We start from the raw sequence: 18,623 nt of genomic DNA on the forward strand, positions 1-18,623 counted from the left end.
ATTATTGTTGTTCTTCTTTCCTGACCGGCATACCTTAGCTATGTGGCCAAGCTTGCCACATTTCCTACAGTCCTGGTTTTTAACCCAGCATTGGTTCTGGTCGTGTGTTGTCTTCCCACAAAGAGAACATTTCGTTGTACCCGAAGTCATTTGATCCACACTGAGTACCGCTGTCTTCTGCTGCATTTCCGCCGTGCCTCTCGCTGCGGCTTCGTGCGATGCTGCAATACGGACAGCCTTATCAAGTGTAAGATCGTTCTCTTTGAGTAGTCGTTTTTGCGTTCCTTCCTTCGACAATCCACACACGAACTTGTCTCGCAATGCCTCTGTCAGATTTCCTCTAAACTGGCAGTATTTCGCTAGTCTACGCAGCTTGACCAAGTACTCCGCGTTGCTTTCCTCTTTTCGTTGTGTTCTCCCGTAAAATTTAGGTCGTTCCGCTAACATCAGCGGTGCGGGGTTAAAATGATCCTTCAGGACAGCAACAATATTCTCGAAAGACTGATGCGCCGGTTTAGCTGGTGATAGAAGATGCTTCAATAACCCGTATGTCCTCGCACCCATTGAATTTAATAAGGTTAGAGCTTTTTCATAATTTGCTATCTTATTAGCCGTACAATATATCTCGATGCGTTCTACATACGTGGGCTAGTCTTCCACCTCGGCATTGAAACCGTTGCTGTTACTATGCTTAGGCATCTTCACACTCTTCCTGAGAAACAACAACAATATTCTTTAACTTTTTTTTTTCAGATGGCGGTTTCCCGCGCTTATCTTCTTTCCCCGCCCACTTTAAAATGGCGGTTCCCACTTCTGTCTTCTTCCCCGCCTACTGGCGGCTTCCCGCGTTTCTTCCCCTGGCCGGAGGGGTAAGCTTCCCTCGGGCGACGGCCGCTGGCTTTCGGGTTTGCAGCCTGCACGTCGGCTTCAGCGCGTTCCCTTCTCTTGGCAGGGCAGCCGGTGCTGGGTACAACCCGTTGGCGGCGAACAGTTTCAGCCGCTGGGCTGGCTCTCGCTCAGCCTTCCTCGCTCGGGCTCTGTCTCTCCCGCTCGCTCGGCTCCCAGTCGCGCCTCCAGCCCTCTCGCAGTCCGGTGCTTCCCTCCCCGGCTGCGGCTATGTTCTCCGCAGGTTATTTATTTTATATCATCCCGCGCCTTACGATCCGGTCGCAGCGCTTCATGGCCTCAATCACTATCTGGCCTTTTTCACCCCAATCGCGCCTCCCAGCTTCTCGCAGTCCGGTGCTTTCCTCCCCGGCTGCGGCTGAGTTCTCCGTGGCTTATTTATTTTTATATCTTCCCACGCCTTACGACCCCGGTCGCAGCGCCTCGTGGTCGCGGTAGTTGTCCGGCCTTTTTCGCCGTCGCGGTCTAGCCGTCTCACGATGCGCCCTCGCCCGCTTGTACCGCGGCTTCTGCTCCACGCTGCCCCAGTGTCAGCGCCTCTGGGCCCGACTTCTGTCCGGCTCCTTTCCCCCTCGATCGTGGTCGAGTGCACCGCCCTTATCCTCCGTTTATTTGTTTCTATTTTCCCTTTACTCACAGTCACTGTGGCCAACTTGCTTCTCGTGTCAGGGCGAATCTGCCCAATAAGTTCTGCCACAGCACTTATATACCGGTGTGGTCACTGTCGGTATTACAGTATACAGCAGCCAAGATAAAGTAGTGCCACACCTAAAATAGTTCACTTAAAGGTAAACGGTTACATACAATAGTTCTCTTAAAGGTAGAACAGTTACATAAACTACAACAGACATGTAATTTCTCTGAGCTGAAAGCATCCATGATTCGTGACCAGATTGTGTTTGGTATTCATGATAAAAAAAAGTCAGGGAACGTCTGTTGAGAGAAACCGAACTGACATTGGAAATTGCTGTGAAAATATGCCAAGCTAGCGAGCTAGCTCAAAAGCATGCCAAGACTTTCAGTGAAATCAATGATGATGCGATTGCAGTAAGTGCTGCTGTCGGTGCTGTGTCCTACAAGGGGAAGAAACATGGGCAGAACAGAAGTGAAAAGCAATCGGAGGAAGGAATTTTTAATTGTAAACGCTGTGGTTACAAACACCAGTTAAAACAATGTGCAGCGTTTGGGAAAATGTGCACAAAATGTCATGGAAAGAATCACTTTGCCAAACAATGCTTTTCAGAAGGACAAACAAAGAAAGGGCAACAAGTCCGAGTTAATGTGATTGAGGACACTGATTTAAGTGAGACATTTTTTGTAGGAATGGTGTCATGTGACAATATAGAAAAGGATACAGAAAATGTGCAGCCCTCAGGAATAAACAATGCTGAACATAACGTCAATGCAGTAAAAGAGGACAAATGGATGATCCCACTGCAGGTAAATGGAGCATTAGTTACATTGAAACTAGACACTGGGGCAAAAGCAAACTTAATCAGTATGAGTGACATTAACAATATGAAAGAAAAGCCCAAAATACAGAAAAAGTCAGTACTACTGAAGGACTATAATGGACAGAAAATAGATAGCTTAGGTGTATGCAGACTTAAAGTGACAGTCAAAGACAAAGTGCATCATCTCATGTTTTCTGTTGTGGCTGAAGGACTTGATTCACTACTGGGTGACAAAGCTTGTGAGGACTTAGAACTGGTCAAGAGAGTCTACCGTATAAACTGTGCCATAAGCAGACCAGATGACTCGGTGGATTCTGTAGTGAATAATTTCCAGGATGTGTTTAAAGGATTTGGAGTTCTACCATTCACTTACAAGATCCAGCTAAAGGAGGATGCTCAGCCAGTGGTACATGCTCCACGAAGAGTTCCAGCACCCCTGCATGACCGGCTCAAGAATGAACTGGACAGAATGACCACACTAGGAGTCATCAGGAAAGTTGAAGAGCCAACAGGCTGGGTTAACTCCATGGTATGTGTCAAGAAAAAGAACAATGATCTAAGAATATGCATGGATCCAAAGGACTTAAATGCAAACATAAAACGTGAACACTACCAGATTCCCAAGCGAGAAGAAATCACCAGTGAAATGTCAGGTGCCAGATACTTTACAAAGCTCGATGCCTCACAAGGATTTTGGCAACTAAAACTGGATGAAGAGAGCACCAAATACTGTACCTTCAACGCACCATTTGGCAGGTATTGTTTCCTCAGAATGCCTTTCGGGATAATATCTGCATCTGAAATCTTTCATAGAGCGATGGAACACATAATTGAAGGTCTGGAAGGAGTTCGGGTCTATGTTGATGACATCATCATCTGGGGCTCCACACTGAAAGAACACAATGAGAGACTGACTAAAGTGCTACAGAGCATATGCCGGAATGGACTGAAGCTCAACAAAGCCAAGTGTCAGTTTGGCATCCAGGAAGTCACTTTCCTAGGAGTTAATCTATCTGGTAAAGGAATAGAGCCAGATATGGAAAAAGTAAACGCCGTACTCAAAATGCACTGACCCACTGACAAAAAAGGAGTTCTACGCATCATGGGGATGATAAACTTCATTGGAAAGTTCATTCCTAACTTGTCAGCCAAGACAGCCTGTCTGCGAGACCTGCTACATAAAACAAATGAGTTTGCATGGACAAAAAGACATGAACAAGAGTGGATCAATCTCAGAACAGTGCTGACAACCACACCTGTACTCACCTTCTTTGACCCAACAAAAAGAATCAAAGTGTCAACAGATGCATCAAAAGATGGCCTAGGTGCGGTCCTGCTACAATCAGAGGGTGAGGATTGGAAGCCTGTTGCCTATGCCTCCAGGTCTATGACTGATACTGAGTGTCGATACGCCCAGATTGAAAAGGAATGTCTAGGCTTGGTAGTTGGACTAGAAAAGTTTCATGGCTACATATATGGACTTCCCCCCTTCACAGTTGAGACAGACCACAGCCCACTGGTTGCCGTCATGAAAAAGAACCTGAATGAGATGTCTCCAAGGATTCAACGACTCATGATGAAGCTGCAAAGATATGACTTTGAACTGATCTGCACACCAGGCAAATACATAGTGTTAGCAGATGCACTATCCCGAGCACCCACAATGAGTCATGTGAGCTCTACTGAAGAAGACGTGGATGTTCATGTGAGTATGGTCACTGCTGCGCTGCCCGTGTCAGACACAAAATCAAAGCAAATAGCAGAAGAAACAGTAAAAGATACAGTATTACAAACAGTAATAGAGAACATTCATCATGGTTGGCCAAAAGGTTCCTGTCCAAAATATTTTCACATAAGGTCAGAATTGAGTGTCGCAAGTGGACTATTACTAAAACAGAACAGAATAGTCATTCCACAGGCTCTACGTCAAGACGTGCTCAAAAGGATTCATGAGGGACACCTCGGAATTGAAAAATGCAAAAGGAGAGCAAGAGACACTGTTTATTGGCCTGGTATAAATAAGGACATTGAGAACATGATAGGCAAATGTGAGACATGTCAGAAACACCAAAACAAACAAGCAAAGGAACCAATGATAGTAGCTGACATACCAACAGCACCATGGCAAAAGGTTGGTATGGACTGATGTAAGAAAAAGGAGGCTTACCATCAAGTAACTTTAAAGTAAGCTTTAATTAACTTATAAACACACTATATGCAAGAGAGGTCTTTACCATGCCTCTGGTAGAAGCCTCTTACAATACTGAACAGACCAGTATTTATACCAGTCCAACAGGAAGTGACATGACAGGAAGTGAGGTATGTACACAGTTCATAGTTCATAGTTCATAGTTCACAGTTCACAGTAAGTGATGACATAACTTCCCGGAAGTTATTATTTTTATCACATTCTTCCCTCCTGCAGGTTTAGGAGGCTGTGGTCTACCTTTTGGTCCGCAGCCGCCGAACAAGGAAGAGTCGCACCCGTTTGGATTCCCGTCGTAGAGGGTCGCTGGTCCGCTTACATGCGGTTGGCCATTGGCCAGAGTCCGTGTGGCCTGGATTGCCCTGTGAAGGGTCGGGGAGATCATGGCTTCGAGTACGAGCCCCAATAGGTTCAAAGTCAGACTGCCTCTGTTCAGAGGGAGGTGCAGAGCTGGTCTGTGGCAGACCAGTACTTTCATGTGTGGTACTGGGAGGGTCGCAACCTTGAGCACGGGGTTCTACCGGCACCAAGCTAGTTGGTGTCCGATCAGGATCCTGGAGAGGGGTACCCGATAGGTCCCAAGAGTTTCCTGGTGAAATGCCATCACCCGATGTCCCACTAGGTCCTGGTGGGCAGGGAGCCAGATCCCGTAATGATACGGTAGATTCTCGGCCGTCGGAATATCGTATGTTTGCATAGGTGGGGTTGGCATCGGTTAGTTCGACCTCGTCTACAAGAGGGTAATTTTTAGACGTCCGAACGTATCTTCGGAGTAATACAGGTCCAGGAGTAGTTAGCCATGACGGGAGTGATGTCCCATGAGATGAGCGACGCTGGAATCCAAAGAACCGCTCATGAGGTGTAGTATTTGTGGCTGTAGAAAGCAGGGACCGTATAGAGTGCAATGCATCCGGAAGCACTGTTTCCCATTGCTGGTCTGGTAGGCCCCGAGATCTTAAAGCGAGACGTACGGAATTCCAGATGATACCGTTATACCTCTCTACCTGCCCATTTCCGATGGGATGGTATGGTGTTGTTTTGCTTGTAGCAATTCCCCGTTCTGAGAGGTAGTCCTTGAGTTCCCTCGACATAAAGGATGGACCCCGATCTGAGTGAATATAAGCCGGCATGCCACAGAGAGAAAATACCTGCTCAAGGCAGCAGATTACTGTGGACGCCAGCATATTGGAGCAGGGGAAGGCAAATGGAAAACGTGAATATTCGTCGATCATGGCGAGCAAATATGTGTTCCGAGTTGAAGAGGGCACTGGGCCCTTAAAATCGATGCTAAGTCGTTGCATCGGTTGGGTTGCATGTATGAGTATACCATCTGAGGGGCGGAAGAACTGAGGTTTTAATTCCGCACAAAGCCGGCATTCTGAGCATATTTTCTTTACATCTCCAGTGGAAAAAGGGAGATTCCGTGATCGTACGAAATGTAGCATGCGCGTAACGCCAGGATGGCACAAACCATTGTGGACATCCATGAGGGTGGAGGATGACATAGTGGAGCAGAATGCCCGTGTGAGGGTGTCCGGGGCCACATTCTCCTTGCCAGGCCGATAGAAAATGGTATAACCAAAAGAGGCCAGTTCCATCCTCCAAAGTTGTATTTTATTATTCTTAATTTTGGTTCGTTTTCGATTATCGAGCATGAAGGCGACTGATCGTTGGTCCGTGATCAATGTAAAGTGCTGGCGAGCTAGAAAATGGTTCCACTTCCGTACTGCCTCTATGATGGCTGTGGCTTCTTTCTCAACCGGAGGATAATGTAGCTCGGCACCTTGTAAGGTCCTGGACATAAATGCTACAGGACGACCTTCCTGATTCAGAGTAGCCGAGATCGCCACCTCCGAGGCATCACATTCAACCACGAAAGGGAGATTCTCATCAATGGAGTGAAGAGCCGCTTTCTCCAACTGTTTTTTGAGAAGGTTAAAGGCTGCAACAGCCGCTGTTCCCAGTGGAAATGATCTAGCATGCAGCAAGGGTTGGATTTTGTCCGAAAAATGAGGAATCCATTTAGCGTAGTATGCAAACAGACCGAGAGCCCGACGTAAAGAAGCCGGATTCTTAGGTGACGGGAGCTCTTGGAGCGGGCGAAGTCTTTCTGGGTCTGGCTTAATGATACCATTGCCTACGCAGTAGCCAAGGATGTTGATGGTCGGTTGCGACTCAACAGATTTGGATTCATTCAGGGTCAAATTACGGCGATGGAGGGCATCCCGAAATTTTTGGAGGTTGGAGTCGTGTTCCTGTTGATCGTGACCTGCAATGGTAATGTTATCAAGATAGGGAAAAGTGTCCCTTAGGTTTTCCTGCTTAACCAGGCCATCCATTGCCCGTTGAAAGACAGCCACTCCATTAGTAACCCCGAATGGGAGGCGACGAAATTGGTACAGCCGTCCATTAGCCTCAAAGGCTGTGTACTGCTTATCTGAGACCTTCAAGGGTAACTGATGATAGGCACTTTTTAAATCGTAAGTTGAGAACACTTTGTATTCGGCCAGTTTATTAACCATATCATCAATGCGTGGCAATGGGTAGGCGTCCAAGTCGGTATATTGATTGATGGTTTGCGAATAATCGATGCATAGTCGCTGTTTGTGAGGTTTTAGAGGGTTCTTGACAATGACGACTTGAGCCCGCCAGGGCGACGAACATGGTTCAATGATATCCTCTGCTAGAAGTCGAGAGATTTCAGCCGCAATAAAAGATTGGTCTTCCTGATTAAAGCGCCGCAATTTCGTTATTATCGGTTGGCATTGAGGCGGAATACTGGCAAATAATGAGGGTTCATCAAGTGAAGCTGCTGATAATGCACAAAATGGTAATTTAGACGGTATATTAGAAATAGTAAGTCCGGGTTTGGATCCACCAAACTCAATGGTGAGTTTCTTATGCTGTTTTTGGAAGTCCAGTCCTAAGAGGAGATCACTACATAAGTCCTTGAGCACCGAAAGTCGGGTGGAGGGATACATACGACCATGAAGTGTCATATCAACAACACAAAAGCCGGAGATTCTGGTATTAAGTGATGACTGGGCCATCGCAATTGCCTGGTCCGATGGGAAGACATGTAGTTTCAATTTCGCAACATTCTGTTCCTTAATGAAACTATCAGTACTTCCTGAGTCAATTAAGGCATCTAAGGTATGCCCTTTAATTGAAATTTTTGTGGCAGCATGAGACAGGTTCTGTGGGCAAGCAGCTGTAATTGGTGTCGTTGCACAGAGAGTGGCTAAAACTCTTGGTGTGCTTCTTCGGGAGAGAGCTCGAGAGGAAGCTTGATAGGTCCTAGCTGGAGCATCTTGATAGGCCCTAATTGGGGCAGTTCGGTAGGCCTTAGCTGGATTGGCCCTCGTAGAGGCCCTTGATAGGCAAACTTTAGCAAAGTGTCCTTTTTTCCCGCAATAACTGCAGATTGCATTGCGAGCAGGGCAGGTTTTCCTAGGGTGAAAAGCATCTCCACAAAAGAAGCATTCCTTCCTAGATTGCCAAGAGGCTGCTAAAGTGGGGTCGTCCTCCTCTTCTTCATCAGAATTATCAGAATTAGATTCCCCCATGATAGGGTTCACCTGAGACCGCTTGAATTGTCTGGTTGCAGCTACAGCAGCAGATCGAGATCTGGGCAGCTGATAGAGGTCTGCATTTCTCTTTGCCAAATCCAGTGAACAAGCTAGGTCAAAAGCTTTTTGTAGCTCAAGTGTTTTACTTTCTAGTAGACGCTGGCGTATAAATGGAGAGGCAATCCCACAGATGAAAGCATCACGAATCATTTCTTGGCGGTACAGCTCAGCTGAGGCTGCCTGAAAGTTACAATCTACGCTGAGCCTGCGAAGTTCTTGCAGGAATTCGTCAATTGATTCCCCTGGCCCTTGTCGGGCTGTGGCCAGTAGATGTCTAGCATAGACCTCATTTGGGGTCTTGGCATACAGTTTCTTAAGTGCCCGAATCACCTCATCGTAATTATCCCATTCATCAACATATTCGAACACTTTTGGGGTCACATAATTGATAAGTATCTTCAATCTAGCAGGAGCATCCGCTTCACATTCATCCAGAAAATTCTCAAAAGTACGGTACCAATGCTTCCATACCCTGCCAGCTGCTGGTGCATTCGGGTCCAAGTCCAGACGAATAGGTCTAAGGATTTTCTCCATGATGGGTGGTTCCCTGGATCGTTAATTCCGAGTTTGTCCGAAGGTCTAGTATTCGTGAGTGTAAATACTAAGTTACTTAAATTGATGTAAGAAAAAGGAGGCTTACCATCAAGTAACTTTAAAGTAAGCTTTAAGTAACTTATAAACACACTATATACAAGAGAGGTCTTTACCATGCCTCTGGTAGAAGCCTCTTACAATACTGAACAGACCAGTATTTATACCAGTCCAACAGGAAGTGACATGACAGGAAGTGAGGTATGTACACAGTTCATAGTTCATAGTTCATAGTTCACAGTTCACAGGAAGTGATGACATAACTTCCCGGAAATTATTATTTTTATCACATGGACCTTTTTCATTTAAATGGTAAAGACTATCTAATAGTGATTGACTACTATTCTAACTATCCTGAGATGGCGCTGCTCTCAAGCACCACAGCAAGCAGTGTCATAATGCATGTGAAATCCATCTTCGCCAGACATGGAATTCCCAGGATTGCCGTTAGCGACAATGGTCCGTGCTTCAACTGTAAGGAGTGGCAACAGTTTGCAGCACATTATGACTTTCAACACATCACATCCAGTCCTTTGTACGCTCAGTCGAATGGTAAGGCAGAGAATGGTGTTCAAGTTCTCGAGCAGCTACTGAAGAAAGCGACAGAAAGCAAGTCTGATCCTTATCTCGCCCTGCTGAGCTACCGAGCCTCGCCTTTAGACTCTGGTTCTTCGCCTGCTGAACTCCTAATGGGTCACAAGTTGCGTACCACGCTACCCTGCTGTGCAAAAGAAAAGCAGAGTAAGGAACTGAGACAGAGACTTCAACTGTTAAAGCTGAAACAGAAATCATACTATGACAAGTCATCCAAAACTCTGAAACCATTGACAAGGGATGATGTTGTCAGGATTGAGGATCCAGATACATGGAACAGGAAAGCTACAGTTCTTGAGGAAGTAGGGCCAAGGTCATACACTGTTAGAACTGAGGAAGGACATATTCTCAGGAGGAACCGCCGTTCCCTCCTAAAAACACAAGAGACTATCGAAGAGCAAATTGATGACAATGCCGCAACTGAATCTTGTCACTCACCATCAGAACAATCTAACACAAATACACATACAGGCTCTCATGAAAAAACATCAGACTTACCTGTGCTGAGAAGATCCACACGTGAAGTGAAAAAGCCTGATAGACTTAATCTTTGAGTACAAAGAAAACTACATTGAAAATGTATTGACTGTTGAAGATGTTTATGTTGTTATTGATTGATATTGATTGATACTGATTTTGTTTAACCTCAAAGAAAGGGGAACGTAATGATCAGTAACCTGTCATTCTGGAATGATACACTAGGTGGTGCTGTATGTATATACGAGTGGGCTACCCACAATGCACTAGGCCACCCACAAGGCAGCAGTCAAGATGGAGGCCTCTACAGATACTGTACCTAGTCCACATCTGCTCAATAAAGCATCTAGCAAAAGCTAGCTGTTCTTAATACAAACGACTAGTTATTAATGAACATAACAGTTTTGTGGTCCTTTTAAATGCCTGGTAGTTGGACCAGAGTTACAACAGGATAGGAACACAAACCGAAATACTGCAGATACTGAGGCATACCAAAGCAACAGCAGAGGAGAGAGGTAAAAAGTAATCAGAGTGGGACGTCACCAGGGAGCAGGTAAGTGATTGGTTGGTGAGTATTTCTTTTCAATACAAGCTTGACTTCTGTGGTGTTAAATTTCTAGGGTCTCTGGCGTAGTGGGGACAGTTGGTAAATAAAGCGCCCTAGAGCATACCTGTAACTGGGGTATTGAATAATTTTTTAGATTAATTAAAGGAGTAATTCATGGCAGGAGAGTTCAGACCCGTGTTCTGCTCCTCTTGCTCCATGTGGGAAATCAGGGACGCTGCCAGTGTCCCTGACGACCATGTGTGCGGGAAATGCATCCAGCTGCAGCTACTTGTAGACCGCATTGCGGCGCTCGAGCTGCGGGTGGATGAATTTTGGAGCATGCGCGATGCTGAGAGGGTCATGGATAGCACATTTAGCGAGTTGTTCATGCCTCAGGGTAGGGCTGCACAGCGGGTGACCATCAGACGGAGCAACAGAGGCAGGCAGGAAGTGCAGGGAACCCCTGCGGACATCCCCCTTTCAAACAAGTATACCAAGTTGGACACTGTTGAGGGGGATGACTTACCAGGGGAAGGCAGCAGCAGCCAGCTTCCTGGCACCAGGGACGCTTCTGCTGCTCAGAAAGGGAGGAAAAAGAGTGGGAGAGCAATAGTGGTAGGGGATTCTAACGTAAGGGGAACAGATAGGCATTTCTGTGGCCGCAAACGTGACTCCAGGATGGTTTGTTGCCTCCCTGGGGCCAGGGTCTGGGATGTCACTGAGCGGCTACAGGGCATTCTTAAGGGGGAGGGTGAGCAGGCAGAGGTCGTGGTCCACATTGGGACCAACGACATAGGAAGGAAGGGGGAGGAGGTCCTGCATCAAGAATTTAGGGAGCTAGGTAACAGATTAAAGAGCAGGACCTCGAAGGTTGTAATCTCTGGATTACTCCCAGTGCCACGTGCTAGTAAGTATAGGAATGGGAGGATAGAGCAGATGAATGCGTGGCTAAAGAGTTGGTGTAGGGGGGAGGGTTTTACTTTCCTGGATCACTGGGCCTGCTTCTGGGAAAGGTGGGACTTGTACAAGTCGGACGGGTTGCACCTGAACCAGAGCGGGACAAATATCCTTGCGGGGAGGTTTGCTAGCACTGTTGGGGGGGGTTTAAACTAACTTGGCAGGGGGATGGGATACAGAGGGGAGCTGAAATAGGGGGTGATGTGCTGCCAATTATAGAGAAAAAAACAAGTCAGCTTGGTAGACAGGGCAAATATATGAGGGCAAGGCTGGATGGCATCTATTTTAATGCATGGAGCCTTGCAGATAAGGTGGATGAACTGAAGGTGTTGATAAACACATGGGAGTATGATATTGTTGCTATCACGGAGACATGGTTGAGGGAGGAGCAAGACTGGCAGCTCAATATTCCGGGGTACAGAATCTTCAGGTGAGACAGAGGGGGAGGTATAAGAGGAGGGGGTGTCGCAATATTAATTAAGGAGTCAATTACTGCAGTAAGGAGGGATGATATATTAGCAGGTTCCTCTAATGAGGCCATATGGGTGGAGCTTAAAAACGAAAAGGGGGCAAGCACTTTGCTGGGAGTGTACTATAGGCCTCCAAACAGTCAGGGGGAGATAGAGGAACAGATATGTAGGCAAATCTCAGAGAAATGTGCAAATAATAGGGTAATAATAATGGGGGATTTCAACTTCCCCAATATTAACTGGGATAGTCAGAGTGTGAAAGGCTCAGAGGGTGTAGAATGCTTAAAGTGCATCCAGGAGAGCTTTTTGAGCCAGCATGTAGAAAGTCCTACAAGAGAGGGGGGCGGTGCTGGACCTAATTCTAGGGAATGTGGCCGGCCAAGTGGAAAAAGTGCTAGTAGGTGAGCACTTTGGTGATAGTGACCATAATATGGTAAGATTTAAGGTGGTCATGGAAAAGGACAGGGATGGGCCGGAAATAAAGGTTCTAAATTGGGGGAAGGCCGATTTTAAAGGATAAGGCAGGATCTGGCCAAAATGGACTGGGATCAGCTACTTGTAGGAAAATCCGCATCGGAGCAATGGGAGGCTTTCAGAAGGGAGATTGAGATCATACAATGGCAACATGTTCCCGTAAAGGTCAAGAGTGGTTCCAAAAACCACAGGGAACCTTGGATTTCAGGGGATATACGAGAATGGATTAGGAAAAAAAGGAGGGCTTTTGGTAGATACAAAAGGCTAAAGACGGAAGAAGCCCTAGAGGAGTGCAAAAGGTGCAGGGGGATACTTAAAAAAGAAATTAGGAGATCAAGGAGGGGCCATGAAATAACACTGGCGAGCAAAATAAAGGAAAATCCTAAAATGTTTTATAAGTATATTAAGGGTAAGAGGATAACTAGGGAAAAAATAGGGCCCATTAGGGACAAAAGTGGCAATCTGTGTGTGGAGCCGGAAGATGTAGGAGGGGTTCTAAATGAATTTTTTGCATCTGTTTTCACGATGGAGAAGGACGATGTAGACATAGAAATAGGGCGGGGGGACTGTGATATGCTCGAACATATTAACATCGAGAGGGAGGAGGTATTGGCGGTTTTAGCTGGCCTAAAAATGGATAAATCCCCAGGCCCGAATGAAATGTATCCCAGGCTGCTGGGTGAGGCAAAGGAAGAGATTGCGGGGGCTCTAACACATATATTCAGGACCTCTCTGGCCACAGGGGATGTGCCAGAGGACTGGAGAACCGCTAATGTAGTACCATTATTCAAGAAGGGTAGTAGGGAAAAACCGGGGAACTACAGGCCAGTGAGCCTAACATCAGTGGTAGGAAAATTATTGGAAAAAATTCTGAGGGACAAAATTTGTCTCCACTTGGAGAGGCAAGGATTAATCAGGAATAGTCAACATGGCTTTGTCAAGGGAAGATCATGTCTGACTAATTTGATTGAATTTTTTGAGGGGGTGACTAGGTGTGTGGATGAGGGTAACGCAGTGGATGTGGTATAGATGGATTTCAGTAAGGCCTTCGATAAAGTCCCGCACAGGAGACTGGTCAAGAAGGTAAGAGCCCATGGAATCCAGGGTGCCTTGGCACATTGGATACAAAACTGGCTTAGTGGCAGAAGGCAGAGGGTGATGGTCGAAGGTTGTTTTTGTGACTGGAAGCCTGTGGCCAGTGGGGTACCACAGGGATCGGTGCTGGGTCCCTTGCTGTTTGTGGTCTACATTAATGACTTGGATATGAATGTAAAGGGTATGATCAGTAAGTTCGCGGATGATACAAAAATTGGTAGGGTGGTAAATAGCGAGGAGGGTAGCCTCAGTCTGCAGGACGATATAGATGGGTTGGTCAGATGGGCGGAACAGTGGCAAATGGAATTTAACCCGGAAAAGTGCGAGGTGATGCACTTTGGGGGGACTAACAAGGCAAGGGAATACACAATGAATGGAAAGACCCTAGGCAAGATGGAGGGTCAGAGGGATCTGGGTGTGCGAGTACACAGATCCCTGAAGGCGGCGAAACAGGTGGATAAGGTGGTAAAAAAGGCATATGGGATACTTGCCTTCATTAGCCGAGGCATTGAATATAAGAGCAAGGAGGTTATGATGGAGCTGTATAAAACACTGGTTAGGCCACAGCTGGAATAGTGTGTGCAGTTCTGGTCGCCACACTACAGGAAGGATGTGATTGCGTTAGAGAGGGTGCAGAGGAGGTTCACCAGGATGTTACCAGGGCTGGAGCGCTTCAGCTATGAAGAGAGACTGGGCAGATTGGGTTTGTTTTCCTTGGAGCAGAGGGGGCTGAGGGGGGACATGATTGAGGTGTACAAAATGATGAGGGGCATAGATAGGATGGATGCTGAGGAGCTTTTTCCCTTAGTAGAGGGGTCAATAACTAGGGGGCATAGATTCAAGGTAAAGGGCGGGAGGTTTAGAGGGGATTTGAGAAAGAACTTTTTCACCCAGAGGGTGGTTGGAGTCTGGAACTCACTGCCTGAAAGGGTTGTGGAGGCAGAAACCCTCACAACATTTAAGAAGCATTTGGACGAGCACTTGAAATGCCATAGCATACAAGGCTACGGAACAAATGCTGGAATATGGGATTAGATTAGACAGGGCTTGATGGCCGGCGCGGACACGATGGGCCGAGGGCCTCTATCCGTGCTGTATTACTCTATGACTCTATGATACTGGAAATCTCAAAGAAAAACAGAAAACGCTGGAGACACTCAGCAGGTCAGGCAGCATCGGTCGAGAAAACACGAGACACTTGATCTTTCTGGTATAAAACCATTTCTCAAAACAGACCCGGGGTTTGCAGGAGATGAGGAAACAGTGCAAACTAACCACAGGACTTTACAGCTCTTAAATTTCATGGGGATAAAAGTCCACATCGCACTTTACAGTGACGGAGCAACAGATTCTGTCTGAAGCTCCCCACTGATCCACTTTCCATTTCCCCAACTCGTTGTGGGCTGCTTTGCAGATCCACTGCAGACTGACTGGTGTAGGTCAGTCTCTTTCAATCTATTGTGGTCAACATTGTGAACCTTGGTATCACGGACTCATTCTGGAGCCACCGAGATGCCCATCAATTCTCCGAGAGACGGGTTAACTTAGAGCCGGCTGTGCTCGACACCATCTGTAGGGTGGAATTTCATCGAGCTCTTTGAGATATGTTGTGAAACTCTGATTCTGAGAACAGAGACGCTTTCAAATTCAGTTTGAGGAAAGTCAAAGAAACCAACAGCAATGACATCACAGAATAATCATCCAAACCTCTGTATTCCAAAGCTCTGATTGGCTCTGGGTATCACACACCGCCCCCTCTCCTTTGTTAATTGGTGCCTGGATTGATGGAAGATCCTGACTGGCTCACAGGGATTGTCAATCATCATTGATCATGCCAGACCCTGTTGAAATGCAGGAGCTTGTGAGGGTAGAGGTTAGGTTGTTACTACAGTGGAGTTTGAGCTCAGTGCTTTGCAACAGGAAGAGTTAAGATGGCCTCCCAAGTGCGTCAGAACTATCACAAGGACTGTGAGGATGCTGTCAACAAGCAGATCAACATGGAGCTCTATTCCTCCTATGTTTATCTCTCCATGGTGAGTTTTGTATTTTTGGGGTCCTATTTCAAAATTAAGGCTGTTATTTTATTCTAAGCAGGTAGAATTTCTCTAGGTCAATGAATGGGCTTTCGAGGGTCTCTCTATAGCCCTCCCCAGTCTTAATCCAGTGAATGCTCTTAAGACAGTGATTTGCAGAAGGACTCTTTCCTGCTCTGTAATAGCTCTGTCCTATTCTGATGTGTTTATATTTGAAACTAACTCCAGGGTTTCATCAAGTTTGTAATGGAGGGTTCATCTTGAAGATTCACTAAAACTAGTCAACTTCCAACTTGGATGGCAACAATTAGATTGAATTGGGTGACTAGTTAGTGAAACATTGGCTGGTTCTGGCCAGTTTTTATCCCCCTCTAACTAATTGAGTGAATCCTGTTAGTCTTTCTCACCTGAGGATGGTGTTAAACTATTTAATTTTAAAGATTTGGCTCTTTTCCTTCTCTGCTTTTAGACTTTCATCTGGGAACAAAAGAAGATACCACAGATATTTTGACCAAGTGTAGTTGAGAGCTTTATTCCAAAAAGCATTAAAGCTCGCTAATATTTTCTAGTAACATAACCTCCTATTCTGTTGAGCTACTTCAATGAGGAGCTTCCAACATATTCAAAAAGGATTTGGAAAGTATTGGTGTTGCTACCATTTGAGTTGGCCATGGATCAGATCTAGATTTCAATTGTCTCTTTTCCATTTTTCTCTCTACCTGCAGTCGTATTACTTTGACCGGGATGATGTTGCCCTGCGTCACTTTGCCGAGTTCTTCAAGGAGCAGTCACATGAGGAACGTGAGCATGCTGAGAAACTGCTGAAATTCCAGAATATGCGTGGGGGGCGTGTTGTCCTGGAGGATGTCAAGGTTAGATTCAGCAAACTTTGAAGAATTGCCATGGTTTTGTGAAAAGTAGGCTAGTTACCTCATACTAGATTATCTGAGTCATGGAAGTTGTTCCAAGAGGAGGCTCAATGATTGTTGTATGCATGGATTTTCAGAAGGCAGGAGATTGCTGGCAGAAATTGGAAGTGCATTAGAAGCAACCTTGTGACCCCAATAAAACTGGGTGGAGTAGGAGGCAGTTGGTATAAAATAGACCACTGGATGGTGACTAGTGCATATGATCTAAATGTGCAAATAGTGATCTGCTGAGCTAGGGTCTATAGTGAGCTCCAGGGCAAAATTGGAGACTGGCTAGGGGGTTGACTGGAAGGAAGTGGTTGATGTTCACATCAGATGTAAGAGTGTAGGGATTTGGGGTGTGTCCCAGTACAGATGTCATTTAGAAGCTAGCTTGCAGAGACAAAAGGCTGATTGAAAGGTGGGCTTCATGTTCTGGCATAGAATAGAAAGCAAGGAAGTGTTACTGCAATTACTGCTAGATAGACCTCATTTGGAATATTGTGCTCCATTTTAGGTGATCTCACTTTAGAGCCTATAGTGCTGTGATTTCAAGTCCAATAACTCATTCCAAAGAGAATTCTTGATGAACTGTCTGGTTAAAATCCTGGCTTAGAATATCAAGAATGACATTGAGTTGTGATCTGACTAACTCCTGAAATGTTCAAGTCTGTTAACTAATTTCTTCCAATGTTACTCTATACCCCACCCCTACAAACTCTCAGAAACCAGAGCAGGATGAGTGGAGCAATGGCCTAGTGGTGATGCAGAGAGCTCTGCAGCTGGAGAAGGATGTCAACCAGAGTCTGTTGGATCTACACCAACTCTCCACTGGGAACACTGACCCTCATGTAAGTTCCTAATGTCTCATTTAAAGAAAGATTTGCATATCTACAGTGCCTTCCTTGTCGTCGGTGTCCAAAAACACTACAGCCAATTCAGTACTTCTTGAAGTGTCATTATTGTAATGTTTGCAACATGGCAGTCAATCTGCACACCAAGATCCTGCTGCAGAAATGAGAGAAATCACCAGATAGTCTGTTTTTTATTAAGTTGGTTAGTGATAAATATTGGCCAGGACACTGACATTCCAGTTTTTTTTCTTTGAAATAGTACCATGTGGGCAGACAAGACCTTGTGTACTGTTTTATCCAAAAGACAATACCTCTGACAATGCAGCTCTCCCTCAGTACTGCAGTGAAGTGTTGCTTTTCACTCAATTCTCTGAAATGCGACAACCCAGGGCCTTCTGACTGGCAGTGGTACCAGTAAGCCATGGCTGACACTTGCCATGTTTTGGGTGAGTTGAAGGCTATCTGGGGAGCTTAATCTGATCACTGATCTTTAGCAATATCTCCATGCCCAATAGGTTTCTGATGATCTTTCACAAAAGACTTCAACATCAGGATCTCACTGAGATGAGGCCAGTGCATAAAGCAGATTGAAATTGGGACACCAAAGGAGAAGTTGTAACTGAAGGGGGTTCTGCTTTCCAATTTTAAATTGGTAAATGCATTACTCCTGGAGTAAATCTAATCTGACGTCCAATCCACCTATTTCTCTGCAGCACTTGTACCAGTTACCCCATCCAGTAGAAGATAAAGGACCATCTCCATGGGCGGTGAAGCTCAGAAGGCCTTTGATGATGTCTCCTCTGAGCTAATTGTGCTTTGTTTTTCACTTTCAGTTGTGTGACTTCCTGGAGACCCACTACTTGGATGAGCAAGTGAAGATGATCAAGAAGCTTGGAGATCACATCACCAACTTGAAGAGACTGGGAGCCCCTGAGAATGGCATGGGAGAGTACCTGTTTGACAAGCACAGCCTGAGTTGAATGGGATTCTTGAACCATTAGTTCTATACAGGTTGGAAATGAAGTGTGACCAACTTCTGGTGGTGAATACTTTGGTTGTCATTATTTCCCAGTTTTCTCATCTAACTGTCACAGTACATGGAAATAAAGGTTATTCATCATTGAACTGGTTTGTCTTTGTTTAATTCAATAGCTGATCTGGTTAAGATCCCACTGCACAATACACAGCTGTGTAATATGATCCAAGTTAAAAATACAGAAGTCACTCCCAGGATGGCTGTGCCCACATCTTCAAATCATCACTGGAGAGGATTCTAATGGTTTTCTGAGCTCTCGGTAACAGTTCCTGCTGAAAAGGGTTTTTTATAACATCTGCCAGCAAACAGTCATTAAGCTGTGGTGGTTTAAAACAAAGAAATGGGCAAGGGTGAAGGGGGTTGAATTAGTGCTGACAGTAGTGACTCTTCAG

At 45.7% G+C, this 18,623-nt stretch overlaps 1 protein-coding gene across 1 annotated transcript; it reads left to right on the forward strand.

The window, feature by feature from the left end:
• The first annotated feature begins 15,291 nt into the window (after window positions 1-15,291).
• LOC147110862 (ferritin heavy chain, oocyte isoform-like) lies at window positions 15,292-18,356 on the forward strand. Its single transcript, XM_086002280.1, has 4 exons — window positions 15,292-15,433; window positions 16,159-16,305; window positions 17,067-17,192; window positions 18,029-18,356. The coding sequence occupies exons 1-4, from the start codon at window positions 15,332-15,334 to the stop codon at window positions 18,173-18,175; spliced, it is 522 nt and encodes a 173-aa protein (XP_085858406.1). The 5' UTR covers window positions 15,292-15,331; the 3' UTR covers window positions 18,176-18,356.
• The last annotated feature ends 267 nt before the right edge of the window (window positions 18,357-18,623 follow it).

The sequence above is a fragment of the Somniosus microcephalus genome, chromosome 11 (assembly GCF_052327205.1).
Source record: "Somniosus microcephalus isolate GS21.2 chromosome 11, FLI_Smic_1.0, whole genome shotgun sequence".
NCBI classification, from domain to species: domain Eukaryota; kingdom Metazoa; phylum Chordata; class Chondrichthyes; order Squaliformes; family Somniosidae; genus Somniosus; species Somniosus microcephalus.

Bases quoted from the DNA above. Each gene is read 5' to 3' on its own strand.
- LOC147110862 (XM_086002280.1), top strand. From the start codon at position 15,332: ATGGCCTCCCAAGTGCGTCAGAACTATCACAAGGACTGTGAGGATGCT. The intron at 15,434-16,158 runs GTGAGTTTTGTA...CTCTACCTGCAG, and splicing joins CCTATGTTTATCTCTCCATG to TCGTATTACTTTGACCGGGA. The intron at 16,306-17,066 runs GTTAGATTCAGC...ACAAACTCTCAG, and splicing joins TTGTCCTGGAGGATGTCAAG to AAACCAGAGCAGGATGAGTG.